Here is a 23,618-nt window from a genome sequence, read left to right as displayed (position 1 = left end):
AATATATGATAAGATTTATATTTTACAGCACAATTTACATGAAGGAGACCAAATGGTATCGCTTTTTTGTGATTTCAATTATTATATCAGTGGCATCTTCATAGATTTCAAGAAAAACACAATACCACACAATTTTTATCTCAAATAGTGGATTCAAATTGTCTTAAACATGTTCAAGTCAATTTAATAATTAAATAAATTTAATATGAGTAATGTGTTTACTTTTATTTAGAAATGAACAATGCGATTCAATTTATTGTATACGTTGGTAGCGTACAAGGTCAGATTTTGTAAAATTTATCAATGTAAAACAATCATTGAGGTAGCATTAGATAACCAGTGGAAAAAGGTACTTTATGAATACTTTGACTAAGATCTTGATGCAGGATCGTTTACTAAACAAATGTTTAATTTTTGCGTCGAAAAAAATATAATGCTATTTGAATTATAACGTTATTCGAACACAGTAAGCCATATGTCTCTTATGTATCTAGATAAATAGGTTTTGTCAACTTCCCCTTTCAGAATAGCTATATATATAGTTTTTCACCTTTCTGTTATCTTTCTTAAGATCAAAAGTCAGATGAGATAAAGATTTGGAACTATTATGGCCAACAACTTGTCATATTTATTTTTACTGTTTTATTGTGTGGCATTTTCAATTTTGCTAGGTACGTTTTTATCTTAAAAAAATATATCAAATAAATTTTTCATTAAGTAATTATAAGTTAATGTTAAAAAGTAATAAAACAAAATACAGAATTCATAGGAAAGTCACTAACCAAATGGAAACATTTAAACGCGTCGATAACTAGTGTCATATTCCTGACTTGGTTTAGGCGTTTTCTAATGTAGAAAATTGTGAATTAAACGTGGTTTTCTATCTAGCGAAACATCCCAATTGTATGACAGTCGCATATAATTCCGTTATACTGACATCGGTGTGTAAACAGTAAACAGACATAATAGGCACAATTGTCAAAAAATAGTGGTCCACAAGTTTTCGTCTTCGCTCGACCTTTCATTTTCTTTCTTTTCTGTTGACTTTCTAAATCTATAGAATTGTATTTTAAAAAAGAAAAACCAATCACAATTTATACTGATAGTAAACTTGGATATATTGATCATGTTGATGTTTATGTTTCGGTTTATTTGCAGATAAGGCGAGTTCTGACTGTCCCTTAGGATGGTATCATTACGGAAAACTGTGTTATTTCTTCAGTCATGAATCCTTTGATTGGTTTGTTTCTCAGGTGAGGAGTATGAAACTTTTAATCAATACATCTAAATATAGTAGTGAATTGGCACTACAGCATCTTCTTCTTATTAATATAGTGAGAATGATTAGGCACTTTGCTCTAAAACTTGCTACAAAAGGTATTATAATAATACAAACAAACGGAATTCATCTTAATATTGCAAGTATTGAAGAAAATAATTTAAAATTTAAAAGTTTTTGTCCCTCGTACATAATTTGTACACAGCTCTAATGATAAGGCTTTGTCACAATATCGCATAAAATAATAGAAATCTCGCGTGATTCTGAAAATCAACATCCATTTCAAAATACAGAAATGTTAATTGAAATTTAAATTCTTGATTATGTCTTTTATTTAGATGTTGATATACCACACATTTATTCTTTCATACCAATTAAAGGGATTCAGATGTGATGTCCCTTTGTTCGTTTGTAAAAGGTTCACTCTGTTTCTCCAACTATTGAACATCAGATCCCTGCTAGTTTAGGTTATTGAATAAACTAGCTGTAGAGTTGTACTTTTTTGTCACATCTTTTGGTAAAGAAACCGAGACAGTTCCGCTCAAATGTGAAATAAAGAGAAGCTGCATTGGTATTTTTCCGTCTTTTAAGTGTTGGGCTTGTCAAAAGAAACAGTGTAAGCATAAGGAAAACAATATCCGTATAAAATAAACTGAAAAAAACAATAATAAGCAGGGAAAATATCTAACGCAAAACTCCAAAACTTAGAGAAAGTATTATATGGCATTTAAAACTCCAAGAAGCTCTGCTATAATACTGAGAACCAGATCTTTTTGTATTCACTGTATTTATACGTACTTTAATAGAATTGTTTTCTGATGGTGTTTAATAAATCCTATGCAACCTTGACTGATCGATATCAGCATGGACGGCTGATATAGACGAATTGTATTACACATACAATGTAATTTAATTGTATATAAAACTGATTATATGAGAAATAACATTGCATTATCCAAATCAATATAGTACAATACGGAAGCCGATAAGGGCCATTCAAAAAAAAAAATTTTATGTCGTAATTACGACATAGCATGTCGTAATTTCGACATAACATGTCGTTACAACGACATCGCTATGTCGTAATTTCGACATAATATGTCGTTATAACGACATCGCTAAGTCGTAATTTCGACATAACATGTCGTAATAACGACATAGCTATGTCGTAATAACGACATCACTATATATATTAAAGAATATGTATTATGATTGCCAAGACACTAAATGACACAGAAATTAACAACTATAGGTCATATCATAATGCCCCCAATAACTAGAAAAGCCCCCGCATAATCAGCTATAAATGAGGGACGAAAGATACCAGAGGGAGAGCCCCCGAAATGCTGTGTGGCAGACAGTGTTATTAATTAATTATTAGCTCCCTTGGTAAAACTCCAAATTTCATATTTAATGTATTTCATTGTTAAATAATTTACATGAAGCTGAATAAGTATATATCTGTTAATTGCATAGCTTTTGCTATTTGAATTCATTGATTAAAGATATTTATTTATATTGTAAAGTTTAATATTTGTATCGTCGCAAAATCTTTGGTCACCTTCTTTGGTTACCTTCTGTGAGAAACATATATATTTTATAGATCCTGATTGAAAGTAATAAGAAACCGGGACTATAAGAACTAATGTCATGTCCTATCAAGGCAAGCAAAGCTCTCCACCTCTAAGCGCACAACTCCATGGTTTGTTGTAATAAGGGTGAAAGGACGTATCGATTGCTCTGTATTTACTGTCATGGGCACGATGTTCCTAAAACACGACAATACACATAAAAAGCGGCGTCAAAAAGGGTTTTTGATTAATTTTTACAAGTTTTATTCGTATTTTTATATGTTGGTTGATTTATTCATTATATTACAAAATTTTTAAAATTTCGTTTTGTGATGTCATTTTATCATAAATTACCTCAAGTTGTGGAAATCTATTTAATAATGTTTACCCTTTAAGTTATTTCAACTAAAAATGCATTACTGTCGCAAGTAATGTGGAAAAGAAAGATGGGACGGAAGTAGATATAGGAAGATGTGTTACAGTTTTCCATAAAAAAAGATATTTTTTTTTAGATGTACGAAACTTTTATCATATGATGTTTAACTTTCAAGGTGCATATCATCTGTCATTGTAAAATTTCTATATCTTAACTCAACCCCAATACAAATATATCTGACACTCTGCAAGTACATCGAACATTTTTACCCTTGGTTAAATTTGAATAGAATTGTATTTTCCCTGGTACATAAGTTGTCGAAATACACCCCTTCAATTACTTGAACCTTGGCTTGAGAATTATTTCCGCAAGTCATCTATAGTGTTTAATTTCTGATATACATTTTAAAATATAGTAATCTACTCCTGGATCGTCCGCGAAAACGGCTTAAATAATCCCGGGTTTTTAAAATTCGATGAAACGGTTTTCGTCTCTGTTTGGGATTTGTCTTTCAATTACTAGTACCTCCATTTCATGCACAAGTTTATATTGACGAAAAGTTCCGGCTTCGCTAGTACAGGAATTTATTTCATCACGACAGTTATAACATGAATAGCAGGACAAATCGCGAAGTAAAACACTCCGTGAACTGGTATAAGTCTTTTAATATTGGTGATTGCACCTTACTGAAGTGACGACTTTAAATGATCTATGGAGTACTTCCACAATATAAATTTCAATTCGAATTTTACATTTAGAGGACTGTCTTGGTGTCTAAAATTTGTCTTTGCAAAAGTTGGACGAAGTTCATGTAATGAGATGTTTTTCCCCATTTCACCATTCTTTTAAATAAATCGTTAAAAGCTATAAACGATTAATAAAAATTGCAAAATTTAACCTGTGTCGAACCTATGTCCCCGGGTGGAGTCTATAGCAACATGCGCTATTCTTTTTTTTCCGGCAGCAATCATCAACCTGTTTTTTCAAATTTCATAACACGATTTGTTTTAATTATCATGATCATTTAATTGAAACTTTAGCACATGTAACGACGGAAATTAGCGTCTTTCAAACTTTCGACGTTTGGACAAATTGGCTACTGTTTTGTAATGTGTGGAAGCATTTTATTCCTTTAAGACCCAAACATGTAGTTAATAAGAAAAGAATCTTGGCATTTTTTACTCTTTGTGTATCTAACTTTTGTTTTGAATAATTATAAAAAAATACGCGTTAAATGCTTTGAAAAATGGACTTGGACAAAATGGCTACCGTTTGAAAAACGACTGTGTAGAGAAGATTTTATTGAATCAGCAATATTTGAACTCACGAACAATGAGGCAAATATTTGTACTTTTGTTAGATATTATTATTGTCTTACTCTTTTTATTCATTTTCTGCTACTTACAAAATTCACTTTCAGTCGTTGAGATGACGAAAAACGTCGTTGGACATTTTTCTTATTCCCGCTTAATATGAAGCCACCGAAGTCAAATAAAATTTGGCAAAAATAACGGCTTTAACGCCACAAAGAACCGAACCTGTCGTTGTTCCTGCCAAGTATCAAGAAGATCAGAGAATAAGAAATAGGATCACTATACATAAGATTTAAAACAGTTTTTCATAAATGTAACGTTGGACATCCGGTTTTTTTTCACATAGCTTTGCTAATCTAATCATCAAATATACTAGATATTACTTAGTATATGATCAAGAGCTGTAAAAACATAATTTGAAACATATATTGAATTTGTTTTAATATTGGTTCGTGTTTTCTAACATTTTTATTTTGTTTTGCGGATGAAATTTTGAAGATTCTGTTTTAAATCCTAGAGGTTGTAGGAACATCGTGTCCAACGTTTGAAAGTAGAAAAAGAGCAATCAATATTTCAATTCACCCTTATTACACGAAGGCATGTAGTTAGCGCTTGTTTATAGGTAGGACTGTGTGTCAGTTCTCACGTAATTCCACACTAATTTGTTCGAACAAGTAGAAGGTTTATAAGACCTTGACTGACTCTGCATCCCTTCCACGGTCGGTATCTTCAAGCACTTGATTAGGATCTATAAATTATATAAGTTTCTCAAAGAAGGTAACCAAAGAAGGTGACCAAAGATTTTGCAACGATACAAATATTAAACTTTACAATACGAATAAATATCTTTAACCAATGAATTCAAATAGCAAAAGCTATGAAATTAACAAATATATACTTATTAAGCATCATGTAAATTAATCAACAATGAAATACTTTAAATATGAAATTTGGAGTTTTTCCAAGGGAGCTAATAATTAATAATGTTAACACTGTCTGCCACACAGCATTTCGGGGCCTCTCCCTCTGGTATCTTTCGTCCCTCTTTTATAGCTGACTATGCGGGGGCTTTTCTAATTATTGGGGGCATTATGATAACATATAGTTGTTAATTTCTGTGTCATTTAGTCTCTTGGCAATCATAATACATATTCTTTTATATACATAGCGATGTCGTTATTACGACATGTTATGTCGAAATAACGACATGTTATGTCGAAATTACGACATAGCGATGTCGTAATAACGACATGTTATGTCGAAATTACGACATGTTATGTCGAAATTACGACATAGCGATGTCGTAATAACGACATGTTATGTCGAAATAACGACATGTTATGTCGAAATTACGACATAGCGATGTCGTAATAACGACATGTTATGTCGAAATTACGACATGCTATGTCGTAATTACGACATATTTTTTTTTTTTTGAATGGCCCTTATCGGCTTCCGTAGTACAACGTGTAGTATCCACACTATAAAAGGGACACTCAGTAAAAAATGTAAAAAACAGATGTGAAGAACATGTAGATAAATTTTACGAAAGAAGGGGCGAAAAATACAAGAAGAATAGTCAAAATCGTGACCGAAAATTAGCTGACAATGCCATGGCTTAAAAAGAAACAGACACACAGACAAATAAACAAACACAAGACACAACATAGAAAATTAATGACTAAGCAACACGAAACCCACTAAAATCTGCTGATGATATCAGATAAGCAGATCGTGCTCTACATGTGACATCCTGGAGCACACACAAAATTGACTAGCATAAAAAGAAGCTTTTTTATTAATTTAAATAAATCTGGCTACATCAGCACTCTTCCTATTCACTTCTAGTCGGTAATACTTCAGTTTACTCAGCTGTCTTTTTACTGTTTTCTGTTTCTGTTTTATTATAAAGTCATGCTTATCCATTAAATTTCAGAATATACCTTATAATTACATGAAATGAATAATACAATATGATAACTTACTCACTCATTTAATAAATAAGTCTTACAGGTTGCATTTTTGTAGATATTGACAATGTAATTTCCCATAGGAACCATTTTTATGGCTAAAACTATACCACTTTTACTATGAAGTTTAGAAAAAATCCTATCCTACAATGGAAAGTTCATATGCACTACCAGTTTTTTTCAAAGGGTGCGGCATATTTTCAACGTTTATATGCCCCGAACTTTGAAGAGTTTAATTTATAAGTAAACACTAAATTTCTTAGCTATCCCTATACTTATGTATATTTAGTGGTAACATTCCCATTTCAAACTTTGTCTCTATGAGATGAAACCTAGAGATCTTACAGTAACTTGGAACCAGTATGAATACAAAATTGATTGTCTATGAATATTCTATATCTCCCCAAAAGAGGCGTGGTTTGAGAAACCGCTGTATTTACAAAGTGCAACCTACAGATGTATTACAGCTAACTCTATGTGAACTATAAACAGTATGCTAAATGTCGAAATGAAAATATTACGTTCAAAACGCAGTTTGCGAAATAGCGCAAAGTTAACAAAATAACTCGAAACATTTGCGAAATAATCAACTACAAAAAAGTGAAATAACGCAAATATAAAATAAAACGCCATGCAGTCAAACACACTTCTGTATAAAGATGATAGTAAAATATCTGTTTGGGGTAAGGCTTTGGTTTATATCTAGTATGTCGATTCCCACGTCTAAATGAAGTCACAGTGTGATCACATATATCTAAAATTAAAAATGTGTGGGTGAGAAACTTTTCAACAGTGAAGAAATGATAACGAACTTCTTATTGTCAAAGTATGGTGAATGGAAAGATCCAATGTCATCTGAATGATAATCTACCTTGTCAGTCTCGAAACATATATAAATCGTAACCTAAATAATGTCCAACCTCATCCCTGTCAAACTTATTATTATATGAACAGTTTCCATCAAATTAATAGCTCGACTTAAGACTTCCTTCTGTCAGATATAAAATTTCAATATTAATATTGCTATTGCTCCCCTAAATGACTTTATTAAGCCAAATATTCCTTACCCTCTTATTATTATAGAGGCAGTAAAATAGATCAGATATTATGCCCAAATTAGCACAGAAAGAAGTAGTCTTCAGATTTTATGTTAAAGAAATGAGTAGTCTCAGAATCTTACATGTATGTGACAGAAAGGAGTAGTCTTAGGATTTTATGTACCAGAAAAAATCTAGAATCAGATCCATTTCATAAATATCAACATATTTGTTATCGACCTAGTGAAGCCCTATTGTCAATTTTACTGATACAAAAATACTTTCTGATAGTAGAAGACTTTATATCGGAAAAAAAAGAAATTCACAAAATAAATCTTGACGTCTGAAGTAACTATAAAAGCAAGTATCTTTATCATATGTTAATCCCAATTAATTTGTTAAAGTTATATGTACATATATGTTACAGCGAATTTGTACAATAAGGGATTATATTTAATCCTTGAAATTTTCTGATATTATTAACATATAAAATTTTGGTTGACAGGGTGCGTAGACAATAAATGGGAGATTTTGCCCCTGTTACATTAAGAATAATGCGTAAAGTGATATTACTCATTAACCATACATATTTAGGACCTTGGGTATTTTGTTTAAAGGTCCTTGGTTTGTGACCTTGAAATTGAGGTCAAGGTCATAGGTTAATAGGACGTTCTAGATTTTGACTTTTGCTCTAAAAGCATATTTTTTTAACTATTAAGCCATAGGAGCTGACATTTTAGACTGATTTTTAATATTTTGATATCAAAAATAGATCTCTACTGGTGGAAAGACTTTCAATTGTTTTTAATTAATGTTATATTTCTTTTGCTCTATGTATGTGACATTTGATCTCGTGTGTAGAGTTGTATCATAGGCAGGCATACCATATGTTCATATGTTTATTATGAAATATTTACTATTTTACATTTATCTGTTTATTGTTATTAATTTTGAAATTTAATAGAAGAGGATCCGGAATTCGTATAACATTTATAAGTGATTTTCACTTGTTTTCCAATCACTGTATTGTATTTATGTAAGTTTTTATTTATTTGATTTCTAAAAAAAAAATGTTTTTACAATTGTACTAAATGATATCAATTTAAGTTAACAGGCTGGGGTAGAAACAAAACTCAGCAGTTCACAGTGTTATATATTTTTACTGTATTCCTCTTTCTATTAAACAGAGCAGCTGTCATGAACACCATGCTCGTCTAGCAGAAGTTCAAAGCAAATCCCAATCTGACTTCTTGGTGAATATGGCGAAAACTTATGGACCAGGTTTGCCTACCTTTTTTAACTGTAAAACATAATTAGTAACTGTGCAATTAAGAAAATAATGTCATGTCATGTGAAAACAAGGTCATCAATCATGAATGTGTAAGATACTGTTTCAAAAGGGACATTTTAAACAGATATATCATATTAAGGAGGTGTATTTGCGAAAAATACCAGTCGAGAGAATGTTAAATTTTGCGAGCCGTAAGACGTGGGATATTCATTTTCATGACTGGTATTTTTCGCAAATACCCCTCAAGAACATGATATATCTGTTTAATTACACCGAATGTTAAGTTATAGTTATTGACCAAGCAAGTCGGTATATAGAATTTAATCTGCACAGCTCAGGTGACCCTTATTAACCCGAATGACGTAGGAGTTCGGGTTAAAGGGTCATCCTGAGCGCGTGCAGATTAAATTCTATATACCGATTTGATTGGCCAATAACTGTTTTAACACATGACGTCATTAATTTACGTGAACGTTTTAAATGCGGACGATTTTCCGCAATCCACGGATCCTAAGAAAGGGGGAAATGCGACTTTCATTGGTGAGTTTTAAATTGACAACTTTTTTTAGGTTTAGACTTTTTTGTAAAATTGCGATTTAATGGTAGATTTTCTTTTAATGTTTCTGTTTAATCTATTCCCATTTTTTTATTTAATAAGTGACGATTAAGACTTTGACAATTTGAGTACCTTCAAATCACCGGTCTTCAAATCGTTGTATGAAAAAAAAATCATAACTGAAAGGGTTATTGAGTTTAGATTAATTGCTTTTGAATATCTTTTCATCAATGATGTGCTTTAATAGAGAAAGATAAACTGAGGAAGATGTTATATTACCTAAATTTTAAATGTTGAATAAACAGAAAATACGTTTCTCTTTCCAATCTTTTCCTCCCCTCCCCCAAATTTCTTTGTATCTACTGTATTAATTTTTAAGACACGTCCATCTAAATGAAGTCTGATTGATCTCCAGCTAGGAATAGATATTGAAAAAGTCGTTATATTAAATTCCATTCAGTCTAAAACTAATCCAAATCAGATTTCTTTTATTCGGATATTCTTAGATACATTTCTTTTTTGGCGGAAATGACCAAACATTGTTTTAACTCTCTTTCTGATTTAAGATTTATGTTGTACGCAAAATATAATAAAATTTTTATGTTCAAGCTAAGATGAAAAAAAAAGGAATGAGTAACCTTTCTTTTTTCCTATTTTGAAACTACGATGTTTGTACAAAGTTAAATTTTGTCGCAATTTCAAGGCAGAAGTCGGATTCGGGGGTGGGGACGAACATGTCGTTCACCCTAGGATTGGACAAAGTATCGTGTTTTGCCTTAAAATCGTCAATATTGTTTTAGTCTCGCTACACTCGGTGATATATTTTTTTAATTTGATAGAATAACGCCCCTGTCAACATCTAGGAACCGCCCCTAAAGGTAAAAATAGATTTGAACTGTGCAGTATATCTGAGGTAGTTAATGCACACCTTTGCTGTGCATTATCCAGATTATAGTACAGTAAGAACAAAGAGATTTTGCCCATGTCATGTGTTAATGTTCAAAAACGCATTGATGATCTTGACGTTACAAGCGTCCAGTCGGATAGAGTATTTTGTATCAAATACTACGGCACAGAGGGTAAAAAAAAGCAAATACCCCGACGGCGTTAAAAAAATGAACGATATTCATTTGAAAACAGTAAATTGGTGAAAAATACACTAGCTATCAACCAATCAAAATCCAGGATTCTTACATAAGGTGTAATTATACATTTTAACATGCTACTGGCATAAATTTGCTTTAATGTTGATGGAATTAGCTTCTTAGTTTGATACAGGATAACAATCATTTATTCATTTACTCAAAAACATAACACTGCAGGGGAAAACAACTCTTTATTATTGATTATTAATTATGTTAAGATTATACATTTTATTTAATCATAATCGCTTTAAGCAATATTTCTTCAGCGAGCACAATAGGTTGAAAACCATTATAAACTTTAAAGAGTTAATATATAGACAAAAAAGTATAGACATAATCAGTGATTTGCCTGAATGTGATGCATTTCTGATTGCAAACGGTTTTCTAAAGTTTTGTATAGAAATTTAGAAAATATGTGAGTTTCAATTCTCCATAAGGAAACTCCCGTCTCTATGCAAAATGTAAAATATCAAAAATACCGAATTCCAAGGAAAATTCTTAACAGAAAATCCATAAGTAAAGGCAATTTAAAAATCTCAAGCTCATCATCGAAAGAGATATGCAAATCAATGCATCTATGTATCATCTTATGTATATCAGGACAGAGTTACTGGCTGGGAGGTAGAGATGACGTAATTGAAGGAATTTGGATGTGGGCATCTACAGATCAAGTGTTCAATTATACAGATTGGTATCCGGGTGAACCTTCTAATAGCGGTGGTCAAGAGAATTGTGTACATCTGCATGGCGCAGTTGTATCGAAATGGAGCGACACCTCTTGCAGACATGCGTTCAGATTTATTTGTGAAAAAGAGTAAGAATAAATATATATATATACACCAGAAAATAATCTTAATATGTCAAATTTTATTATTTTATTTAACTTTCTGAACTTTTATTGCTTTAGTTTTAAGTTAAGGATGTACTTAGGTGAGGTTAGGTAAAAATTAAGAAATTAAGAAATTAAAATTGATACTTTAAGCTGGTAGAGCATCAATTAAGGATAAAAATAAGCTAAAGATATAGATAGGTCATGGACCTCCTTTTCGAGATATTTGAAATTTAAAATATGGCGGGAAAAGGCTGCCTCGGACTTTTACCTTATGATTGCATTGATATTATTTGGGTCTCAAAACAAAAGAAAGAAAATCAAAAATCTTTTAAAATTTTGGGAAATGATCTTTCATGAGCTATTAAATATTATAAGAAAAAATAAATGGGTTTTATGGGGCAAACTATTTTACATTGTATTGTATGGAAAAACACCAAGGAGTCCGAACATTTGACACAAATTCCAAAACCTCACCTAAGTACATCCTTAAACCGGCTTATTCCTGTTGACAGACAATAAGGCAGAGTTTACATTGCAAAGGAAAACACCTGATTCCTCTCTTTTCATTGTCCACCAGAAATTAATTTAAATAGATTTCATGTAGTCTTTCGATCATAATTCTTCTTACAATGTATAACTATAAATCATATATTTCCTGCCAATATCAATATCTAATAATTAGGTAAACGCCTAAAACGTGTACACAACAACACCAATAACAACTAGCGGCTTTAAAAGCCTTTGTCGCTCTCCTTGGTCTTTGTGCATATTAAACAAAGGATACATGACAAAATGGTGTTTTGGTGTTGGTGATGTGTTTGTAGATCTTACTTTACTGTAATTCTTGCTGCTTATAATATTCTATAATTAATGTGGCCCAGAAGTGTCAGTTGAAAATAATTTGTAAACATTGTTTAAAATTGACTATAAAGGGCAATGACTCTTTAAGGGGTCTATTGCCCATTTTGGTCATGTTCACTTATTTGTAGATCTTACTTTGCTGAACATTATTGCTGTTTTCAGTTTATCGATATCTATAATAAAAATCAAGATAATAACCAGAAACTGCAAAATGTCCTTAAAATTTCTTATTTCGGGTGCAGCAACTCAACAACGGGTTGTCTGATTTGTCTGGCAATTTGAGGGCAGATAGATCTTGGCCTGAAAAACAATTGAACTTTGTCAGATTTGCCATAAAAGAAAGACGAAAGATATCAAAGGGGCAGTCAAACTCATAAATCTAAAACAAATTGACAACGCCATGGCTAAAAATGAAAAAGAAAAACAAACAACAGCACACATGACACAACATAGAAAACTAAAGAATAAACAACACGAACCTCACCAAAAAATTAGGGGTGATCTCAGGTGCTTCGGAAGAGTAAGCAGATCCTGCTTCTAATGTGGCACCCGTCGTGTTGTTTATGTAATAACAAATCCGTTAAATAGTCTAATTCGGTAGGTGACATTCATGAAAGGGAAGGGGATTATAGTTACGTAAGGAACATATCCGATATCATTTGTGAAACGGTTATTCCATAACGGTCAACCAACTCGTGATGGCGTCCGTAAAATTTACGAAGGGATGATTTCAACTTCATCATTTGGAACTCTTGGTTTAATAGCTTCCTTGTGAGCAGCAACCCTCTATCAAGAAAATCATGATAGGAAACGCAAGCACGGGAATATCGTATCAATTGGGAGATATATACCCCGTATGCAGGTGCTGCTGAAATGTTGCTAGTTAAAAATGGAAAGTTTACAATAAGAAAGCTGAAATCATCTCTTTTGTCGTAAAGTTTTGTTTTCAAACGACCCTCATTGTCAATTTCTAGATGTAAGTAAAGATATGAGGCCGACTTAACTGTAAAAAGTGAAAGAACATTATCTATATAGCGGAAAGTAGAGTAAAGGGATATTGCTAACTTCATGTCTTTCTTCCTAAGAAGTTCCTGCATGAAGTCAGCCTCATAATAATAAAGAAACAAGTCGGCAAATAGAGAGGCACAGTTACACGTCCTCCGAACGTAACAAATATGTTGTCAATCAAGAAATCAAGCATCTTGAAAATATCAGTTTCAGAGAATTTTTTGTTTGAATCAGAGTGATCCTTTACAAAGTAGGATTTATCCCTCCCTTAGACAAGATACTTGTATCTACGCTGGCCATTCTTTTTTATGAAGCAATGCAATACCAACTCTTTCAATTTGTCTCTTAGTTTGGAATGTGGAATACTTGTGTGACGGGATTGCTTTCCTTAGAAAAACTTAGTAGATACTTAGTCAGCCGTAAGCGGTTGAGCTAAGGAAGTACTTCTTTAGCTCAGTCGGTTAGCGCGCTGCCTTGTAACACAGAGGTACCGGGTTCGAGTTCCCGTGGAGACAAGCAATTTTGTAATGAAATTCGTGCTCTCCGGTTACATTGGCGCCCAACAATAATAACCCACGGTTAGAATTACCTATAGCTAGCCAGGTTAAAAAATAAAATATAAAAAAGATGAAGATATCATCATTATAGAGTATAATGACTCATGAGGTGGGGGAAGTGTGACGGGATTGCTTCCCTTAGAAAAACTTAGTAGATACTTAGTCAGCCGTAAGCGGTTGAGCTAAGGAAGTACTTCTTTAGCTCAGTCGGTTAGCGCGCTGCCTTGTAACACAGAGGTACCGGGTTCGAGTCCCGATGGAGACAAGCAATTTTGTAATGAAATTCGTGCTCTCCGGTTACACTTGTGTAAAGAGTAGAAAAGTCAAATCTTTTAATACTGTTACAAGATGAAAGAGTGTTAGATTGTATGTACTCTAAAAGATCTTTGGAATTTTTAAGTATCCACATCTGATTCACGCTCCCTCTAGAATAGGTAGTTTCACAATAACTTTGAAGCCCGTCTTTGATTGCTGATAAAATAGATGTTAATAATTTTGAAAGCGGTTTCGTGGAGCATTTGGAAGACCCAGCAATATACCGTTGTTTGTAAGGACACTTATGTAGTTTAGGTATCCAATACAGTGATGGAAGTTCCAGGTCTTCATATTTGGTTGAAATTCCAAAGGAACACAGAACAGACCTATGATATTCCAGGATTTCCTCTTTGGTAAGTGTCGCGAGGGTATATGTTTAGTTTCCAAGTGAATTGTCACCTAATTCGTTTATCAATCAGTTAATGTAATGAGTTGTACACACAAAAACGATGTTGTTTGGGGCTTTATCTGCGGGGACAACAACATATTTGTCATAGGGGTGGGATAGGTGTTTTGCAACATTTGGGTCTTTAAAGATTGACGTAGCATGGGCATTGACATACCCATTCAGTTTCTTAATTCTGATCTGTATCAACGACCTCAATGCCTTAATCCATTCGGTAAGAGTGTCTACCTCTTCCTTCTCGCGCTTAGCCCATTGCCTGGCATAATCCGCAACTGAATCCATCAAAATTTAAAGTTGTATTTCCAATTGATGGATTTAGGCTCACGATATTTCGGACCTTTCGATAACACATTTCGTAGAGAAGTGTTATTAACAATGTTGAGGTCACCGGTTATTACGTGGCCAGCAGGATTATATGTGCAATCAGGAGGTTTAAACTTGAAGTCGTCAATATCGGGATCCTGCAAAACGTGTTTGCAATTGAAAATTTTAGTTGCAATAGGTTTGGTATAGGTATAAGAATGATTGGTACAGACTGTTCTTTGAAATAAGGAGGTATTTTCGATTGAACTAATTTATGATGAAGGATATTGCCTAAGTTGACGCCATCGAGACCTTTGTTGGCAAAGGAAAAATTAAGTAAAGATCTTTTCTCTTTTTCATCTTTGCCAATGCGGACTGGCTTGAAAAGTCTGTGACTTGCAATATCCGAAATTATAGCTGTAATTTTGTATTGGTTTAAATGAGGGTTTGTAACAGTGGGTTCCAAACATAAATTGAACAGAGAATGAAGTTTTGAAAGGGGTAATGAATAAAGTTTCGTGCGAAGGGGATAAATAACTAACGGCTTTTGTAAAAATGGCAGCAAGTTTTTAATAGATACATCATGCAGAGAAGGTGATGTATAATGACGATGACCATGACTGCGTCTACGTCGAGGAGTCGAGTTGAAAATATGCATCACATTCACCGAGTTACACGAAAGACTAGATAGAATACCTATACCATCAATTTTGTCATTGCAACCATAAGGTGTCGCAGTTCCCAATTGTCTAATCCAGAAGTCCTCTTTTTGTCTACGGAGAGTCGTTGAAAGATTAGGATTGTTAGAGCTATGGTATATCTTTTCGATAATGCAAACTGTCATAGAAACGATGGAATCAACATAAATGCTTTGGTTTAAGAGATATAAGTCAAAATCTACATTTTACCCCTATGTTCGATTTTTAGCCATGGCGGCCATCTTGGTTTATTGGGCGGGTCACCGGACACATTTTTGAACTAGATACCTTAGTTATGATTGTGGCCAAGTGTGATTAAATTTGGCCCAGTAGTTTCAGAGAAGAAGTTTTTTGTAAAAGCTAACGACGACGGACGACGGACTCAAAGTGATGAGAAAAGGTCACTTGGCCCTTTGGGCCAGGTGAGCTAAAAAGGGAACTATAAAAGCAATTATTTATAAATATTTCGGATAATAGATAAATCAGTGAATATGATTGTGATTAAACCAGAACAATCTTGAAATTTATACAATAAAAAATTCAAACCGAACATCAGGTTAGACGCTTGCACAATTGTAATTATTTGTTAAAACACAATGAGGTTATATAAAATTGAGAATGGAAATGGAGAATGTGTCAAAGAGACAACAACCCGACCAAATCCTAAAGTAATGAACTAGAGCAGTTCTCGCTCGGACACACACTCCATAATCTAGTATATTATAAGAGCATAAACCTGAAGCACGGGGAGGCACTCTACTGCCTCCACACGGCACTAAAGACAAACTCTGTAAAAAAAAAAATTGAGAATGGAAATGGGGAATGTGTCAAAGAGACATGGCTTATTACAACAGAGAGTTCAAATATATTCTTTAAATAAAAATAATAATGTGCAATATGAACTAGCACAATTCTAAAGCTTTAACAGTGACGACAGTTATGATGTTACAAGAACGATTGCGTCAGTAAGAATTCCAAATAAACAGCACTAAACGATCTGTAAATATTTAAAATTTGACAACGGTAGAGTAGTTACAACAGAGTACGCGTATTTACACATCGCAAACAAACGTCCGTTAAAATATAATAATAAATTTTGACTAAGGTTAACTAGTTGAACGTGGCTGGGTACTTATACATCCCTAAAAAAATTGGTATATTCAGCAAATTAATTTAAGAGATGAGTAAGGTAAAGAAATAGAATCAGATAATGTAATAATAAGTAATATAACCCAGATGTGAAGCACTCCATGGAGTCGATACATCTTTTCATTTATCCCATTTGGTGGCAAAGTTGTTAGTTTTCTTTTCCAAAATCTTTCCCGAGTGAGTCTTTACTCCCTAGATCAAGCAGAGTTGTGGTCAATGACTGTAATGTTTAGTCGATTGAGATCCGCCTTAGTGTGACCAGGTGATCTATGGAGGTCTGGCTTGAATTGATAGTTGCAACGATGACCGTTCATTCGTTTGTGAAACATTTACACTGTAGGAGTAGTTATCAAAGGTACCAGGATTATAATTTAATACGCCAGACGCGCGTTTCGTCTACATAAGACTCATCAGTGACGCTCAGATCAAAATATTTGTAAAGCCAAACAAGTACAAAGTTGAAGAGCATTGACGACTGAAAACTTCAAAAAAAGTGGTGCTAAATAAGGCTAAAGGTAATCTAACCCTGGGATAAGAAAATCCTTAGTTTTTCGAAAAAATCAAGAGTTTTTTAACAGGAAATTAAAAAAAATGACCATATATTTGATATTCATGTCAACACCGGAGTGCTGACTACTGGGCTCGTGATACCCTCGGGACGAACCGTCCACCAGTAGTGGCATCCACCCAGTGATATCAGGTTAAATTTAATACGCCAGACGCGCGTTTCGTCTACATAAGACTCATCAGTGACGCTCAAATACACAGCATTTGTAGTTTTGCAATTAACATTGCAAAATATTGTGTTTTCTGTACGAGTATAGTTGACTGTTAAAAGACTGGGTATTAAATTTAACCTGATATCACTGGGTGGATGCCAATAAACAATAAAACTTTTAAACATTTCTTCTTTTGTTTTTAAATAATAGCCTAATGTCAGTATCGTTAGTGGATGCATTTTTATATTGTCTTAAGCGTATCATATATTGAGAATGTAATAAGGTTATTGGGACATTACGATGTAGTTATTAAGCAAGTAAGGAAGTCTATAAAAAAGCAAGTCAGCTGGAAAAACACTTGAAAATCATAATGTTTTTTTTTAGTCTATAATTTCAGACGATTTAAAAAAAAAGGGAAGGGATATCCCATAAATCTGATTATATTAGAATATATGATAAACAGAATAATACATGGCAAAATTCGCATCACATGCTGTATCACCACTCGACTAATATCAGCCCTGAGGACTGGTATTGGTTTCTCGTGGTGATAAGCATGCGATACGGATTTTGCCATGTATTATTATATATTTATCATATATTTAGTACAAAATATAACAATTTTGGATATCTAATTAAAATTCTTCAGTCTGTATCACCTACCCTGTATCGCATATCCCGTAACGCATAGCAAAACCCGTATTGCATACCTGGCGTGACGTCATAATCCGAATGACATCAACGTTTGACCTATGACGTCCAATTGCTGTATTTCCGTGCATAGGGAAAAGGAGTTCCCACTAAAGAAATGTCCTATCATTTCAACCACAAAATCGATATTTTTCCAAAACTTGTAGAAATATCTGAAGTTTTCTTGTTTATAATGTCATAATTTTCGTGAAGTTTGTTTTTGTTACCTGATAGATTGAACACAAATGCAAAAGTTTGCGATATTAATTTAGCTGAAATAGATAGCAAACTTTTCAAGAAATAATTTTCTTGTTGTTCACCTCGTCAGAAAATTAAAATGATCATGAATACTATCATCTCCTAATAATCAATACAACTTTAAACATTACTACATCTTATGATATTTATATGATACACATTAGTTTAAGTTGAAATAATAGGACAGTAACGTTAGTGGATGTATTTTAATACATGTCATACATGGTCTTTAACGTATATTGAGAATCCAATGAGTTTATAGAGAAAATTACGATGTAAATATTAAGCAAATAAGGAAATCTTTTAAAAAAACCCAAGTCAGCTGGAAAAAAAATACAGGAAAATCATAATGTTCTTTTCTAGCTTATAGTTTCGGACGATTTAAAAAAAAAATGGATATCCCATGAATCTGATTCTATTAAAATATATGATAAACAGAATGATACATGGCAAAATCCGTATCGCATGCTGTATCACCACTCGACCAATATCAGCACTCAGGACCTTCGGCCCTCGGGACCGATATAGGTTTCTCGTGGTATTATTCTATATACATGTAAGGTTTAGAGGTGTACATGTTTTAAGTGTCCCTAAGTCTTACAGTTTTTACAGAATCTTATGAATAAAACTTATCTTGGTGCACTCTTTTAAAATTACGGAATAGTGTTTTTTTTATATATATTTACATTCTTAATATATTAACGAAGTCGGGTAATTATATGTGTAAGTAGTATGAGAACATGTTAAAACACATTCCCATATAAAAATGTTCATTAGTCAAACACAAATTTTGTCATATTTTTCAAAAATAATTCCTTATTCCATAGATCATTTCTTTATATAATAACACATTTTGTGTATGACTATAATGTACGATAAATATAAGTACAGGTAAATTTTAGAGGCCGAATGTTCAGTTGTTGTCGTTTGTTGGTTTGGTTCATATGTGTTTGTCGGTAATATTTTTTATGTAGAAAAAACCTTTGTTTTTTTTTTGTTTGAAATCGTTTACACTTGGCATTGTGTTGTTCGGTGTGGGCAAAGGCTCCGTGTTGCAGGTAATACTTGACCTATAATTGGTTTTTTTTAAACTTACGACTAGGATGGAGAGTTGTCTCATTAGCACTCATGCCATGTTTTCATATTTATATTGGCACAAATGAATACCACAAATTAGCGCAATTTATACCTTTGATAAATGATATTTGGCGCAAATGATACATCTAAAATCGGCAATTGGCGGGGAAGGACTATAATGCGTATTAATGTTCATTAATTAAAGTTTATGTAAGTGTTTATTTCCTTGCAGCTGCCATTTGTATCTTTATCTCTTATTTTTGACTTCTGTATGATGTCTGCAAATTGTTTAACCGCAGTCACGGTTTTGAAATTCTACTTTGTCATGTTATCTGATAAATCAGACGTGTCAAACTGGAGGTCACTCCTTCTCAACATCGTCTATAGCTATCAGAAATTTTGTTATAGTAGCAGTTGAAACTTTGTATAGGATAGATATACATGCTTATTTTTGTAACAAGTTTATTTGTATTTATTGACCCGCCAACCGCCCCTTTACACCTCCGAGATTGTGGATTGTGCTTTGGTAACGTGTTATGAAGGCAATGTAATAATGGATTTTACCAATTCTTTACTTGTCACAAATTATTACCTGAGTTCTCAGGCAGCTCTGAATAAAACGGGTAACTAGGCAGTCCTCTCGTCGGGTGAACGAATCATTTGTTTGTCCATTTGACAGTTCTTTTGGATACATGTTTTAGTGTGCAAATGTTTTTTTCACTCGAGGTTACCCGTCTCAGGTTGCAAAGTGAGCCCATACCCTCTAAGCATGGGCTGGGCCAGCGCTCAACATGCAGGTATAAAATTTAAGAGTAGGTATTAATATACTTGAGTTACCTATGTTTGACATAGAATGGGCCAGCGCTCAACATGTCACGCGTAGAGAGGTATAATATTTCGAAGTAACAAGTGTTCTTCGAATTATGCTTCAAGCTCTTGTCAATACTCCCTTTTAAAAGCTCTCTTTGCTATTAAGGTAGCACAATACAAAGATTTTTTTACTTCCAATCACTAACCTTTAAAATGCTGTAACTTTCTTATGAATGCATAGAAAATAATAAAAGAGGTATACATAGATAGATAAAAGATTAATCTTTTAAATGGTTGCAATATTTTTATTATGCAATCATTATGTAATCAATTATTATGCTATTAGTGGCAAAATCTGGGTCAGTTCACTTGAATGAATTTAGCTCTATCATCTCTTTAATATACAGAAAATTGTAACGAAATCCTAATCAACACATCATGGGCTTCAAAAGGGTGTCTCAAATTGTTCTTATGGTATTCCATTCTCTCATAAATCTCTAATTAGTGTAAACATCCTAACCACATAAAAGAAGATAATGTTTGATTAGGTGTAAAATTTGTTTTATACATTCTATCTGAAATCTGAGACACCCTTTTGTAGATAATGGCCATAAGAACAACATATAATAAAATCAACCCTCTAGGGATACCTATGCAGAAGCTAATTTCATTTGAAAGTGGAAATTTGGTGAAAAATATTTTAGACACAGTTAACATTATAATTGGTTACATAATTGTTGCATAATGCTAACATTGCATTAATTTGAAAGAGTAATCTGTTAGCTATCCAAAACTACCACTTTTATAAATTTTCAAGCATTATTAAGAAAGTTACAGCATTTTAAAACTTGGGAGTTTGAGTTATAAAATATTTGTATTGTGCTACCTTAAGTTCACATTGTTTGAGGTTTCATTCAAAACTCTACGAGTTATGTTTCTGATAGATGTATAATCAAGCGGCTCGTAACTATCTCCTTATGGTCTAAGTTATTTGAAGTCACATTTATACATCTACACTCTATCGTCTATTGCAGTTGCAGCGATAGATGCTCGAATAATGTGAATTTAATTTCTTGATTGATATAAGTATTTTTTTTTTTTTAAATACATATCAATCATAAGCATGTTGCCCGTAACGCCAATTTTTATTATATTTTATATTTGTATTTATTGTGTTTTTATTTTGTTATGTATATATTAAATATTTTTCATTTTTGATTTACTTTGATTTTCCATTGGATAATTATAATTTATTATTATTAATTATTATTATTATTATTATTATTATTATTATTATTATTATTATTATTATTATTATTATTATTATTTTCTTAATTGAATTTACTTCATCAGTCGTTCTGGGTCTGTTTACATAACAGGTTTGATTAATACCACGGAGATGCTTTCAACATACATTTAATCTTAAATCACCTGGGGGAAGGTCATTGTTCGTTCATATCTTGGATTGAAAGAAACACGGCACATAAACCATCGAATATACCGTACGATTAATTCTATCATGTACCAAATTTGATTTGTAATTAATTACTTTTTAATGGATTTTATAAGAAATAAAACAAAAAAGAAAGTACAAGAAATTCTATAATTTCATTCGTTAAAAAAAGAAAAAGGAACTACAATTGCTACTGCAAGCAATAGTTATATACAATTACTCTTAATATAAGTGCAAAACAAATGGTTCTGCAAATTTGTGGAAGAAAATTTTGTTCATCACTCGCGGGTATTCGAAGTCATATATATATATCAGCTAAAATGTCTGTAAAGTTTCGTTTAATTTTGAGCATTATCCTTTTCTTAAACATTATTTCTGTTTCCATGGCCACAATAGCCATTTTGGAAACTCCAAAGACAGAAATCTCATCTATATTTGCCATTTAACTTTTGAAGTTAGTTTTATAGTGTGAGGCAGTAAAAAAAAATTGGACATTTTTTTCAGTTTCCATGCTGTATTAACAGTGAACATTTCGAAATTTCAATGACCGAAGCAACTGTGGTACATTAGAGGGAACATACCATCAAGGTTTCACTTGTTTAACATACCATTTCGATACTAAAAAAAATCCTAGTTTAAGGTCATAGGAGCATTTGTATATTTTTGTATTGTTTCCATGGTAAAAGCAGTCATTTCAGAATTTTCAAATCCAAACCCAACATCTACACATGCCAGTCAACGTTTCTTTGAAAGTGTTATTTAGTTTGGATTATTTGACAGATTTGTTGGAGTTTCAATGCCAACATAGCATTTCCAATGAATATTACAACTTTGTACTTGTTTTGGCTTTCAAACTATTTTGATTTGAGCGTCACCGATGAGTCTTATGAAGGACACGTATGGCGTATTAGCTTATAAGCCTGGTACCATGTTTTTTTTAAACATAATAAAAAGAAGTGTATACGCGTTTAGAGTATTTTGTATTCCTATAACAAAAGGTAGTAAAACCATATGACGAGGATGCTCTGTTATGAAACTATCTAGTTCCCTGCATTTAGCTTTAGTGCAAATACTATTTGCCCTAACCTTATCGTATGTCGTTAAATATATATAAATTAATTTTTCTGCAGGTATCCTGGTGATGGCTCTGAAGTAATTGGATGAGGATAATAAAATTGTAATTGTACAACTTAATTTGCTTGCATTCGGACAGTTTTAATCAGTGGTTTTCACCCAAAAAACAGTACATTATAGATACATATAGGAGGGTACATGTAAACAATAATGTTAATATATGAAATTTTAATTGATAAGAAAACGTCAACCCCCTCTAATAAATTTAAAGTGTTGAGTAACTATTTATTTGATATTAATGTTGTTTACAAATGAGTACATGTAGAACATATTCAACTTGTTTTTATTTCACTCTTAAGTTAAAATTAGAAAATTATTAAAACATTCAGTGCATGGTTGTCATTTGTTGATGTGATTCATAAGTGTTTCTCGTTTTTCGTTTTTGATATAGAATAGATTTAAACAGATTGGTTTTCTGTTTGAACGTTTTACACTAGCCATATTTGGGGCTTTATATAGCTTGCTGTTCGGTGTGAAGACATTACTTTGACCTAAAATGGTTTTCTTTATAAAAATTGTGACTTGGATTGAGAGTTGTTTCATTTTTGCACTCATACCACATCTTCTTATATCTATTTAATGGAATATAACTATTGAATAGTCTAGATTATTTATTTAAAATAATTTTACATAGAATACAGGTATGATTCTGCGATAGATATAGCAGTTAGAGCCAATTTAGATACAATGGTCATAATTTTAAGGTTTAAAACTAGTCATTATCCAATTAATATATTGCCCCGAAAAAACGCTTTCACAAAAATACTGAACTCCGAGGTTAATTCAAAAAGAAAATCTGTAATCAAAATC

The 23,618-nt window shown here is 32.5% G+C and overlaps 1 protein-coding gene across 1 annotated transcript; it reads left to right on the top strand.

Moving 5' to 3' along the window:
- The first annotated feature begins 568 nt into the window (after nt 1-568).
- Nucleotides 569-23,146, top strand: LOC143078302 (perlucin-like). The gene is made up of 5 exons (XM_076253203.1): nt 569-671; nt 1,159-1,253; nt 8,734-8,827; nt 11,139-11,352; nt 22,805-23,146. Exons 1-5 carry the CDS (start codon nt 608-610, stop codon nt 22,836-22,838), a joined length of 501 nt encoding a protein of 166 aa, XP_076109318.1. The 5' UTR covers nt 569-607; the 3' UTR covers nt 22,839-23,146.
- The last annotated feature ends 472 nt before the right edge of the window (nt 23,147-23,618 follow it).

This window comes from Mytilus galloprovincialis, chromosome 6 (assembly GCF_965363235.1).
Source record: "Mytilus galloprovincialis chromosome 6, xbMytGall1.hap1.1, whole genome shotgun sequence".
NCBI lineage: Eukaryota > Metazoa > Mollusca > Bivalvia > Mytilida > Mytilidae > Mytilus > Mytilus galloprovincialis.
Note: the sequence above shows the minus strand (reverse complement) of the source record. Positions and strands in the feature narration are given on the sequence as shown.

Coding starts and splice junctions, on each gene's coding strand:
- LOC143078302 (XM_076253203.1), top strand. CDS start 608: ATGGCCAACAACTTGTCATATTTATTTTTACTGTTTTATTGTGTGGCA. Junction 1,254..8,733: donor TTGATTGGTTTGTTTCTCAG/GTGAGGAGTATG, acceptor TCTATTAAACAG/AGCAGCTGTCATGAACACCA. Junction 8,828..11,138: donor GGCGAAAACTTATGGACCAG/GTTTGCCTACCT, acceptor TATGTATATCAG/GACAGAGTTACTGGCTGGGA.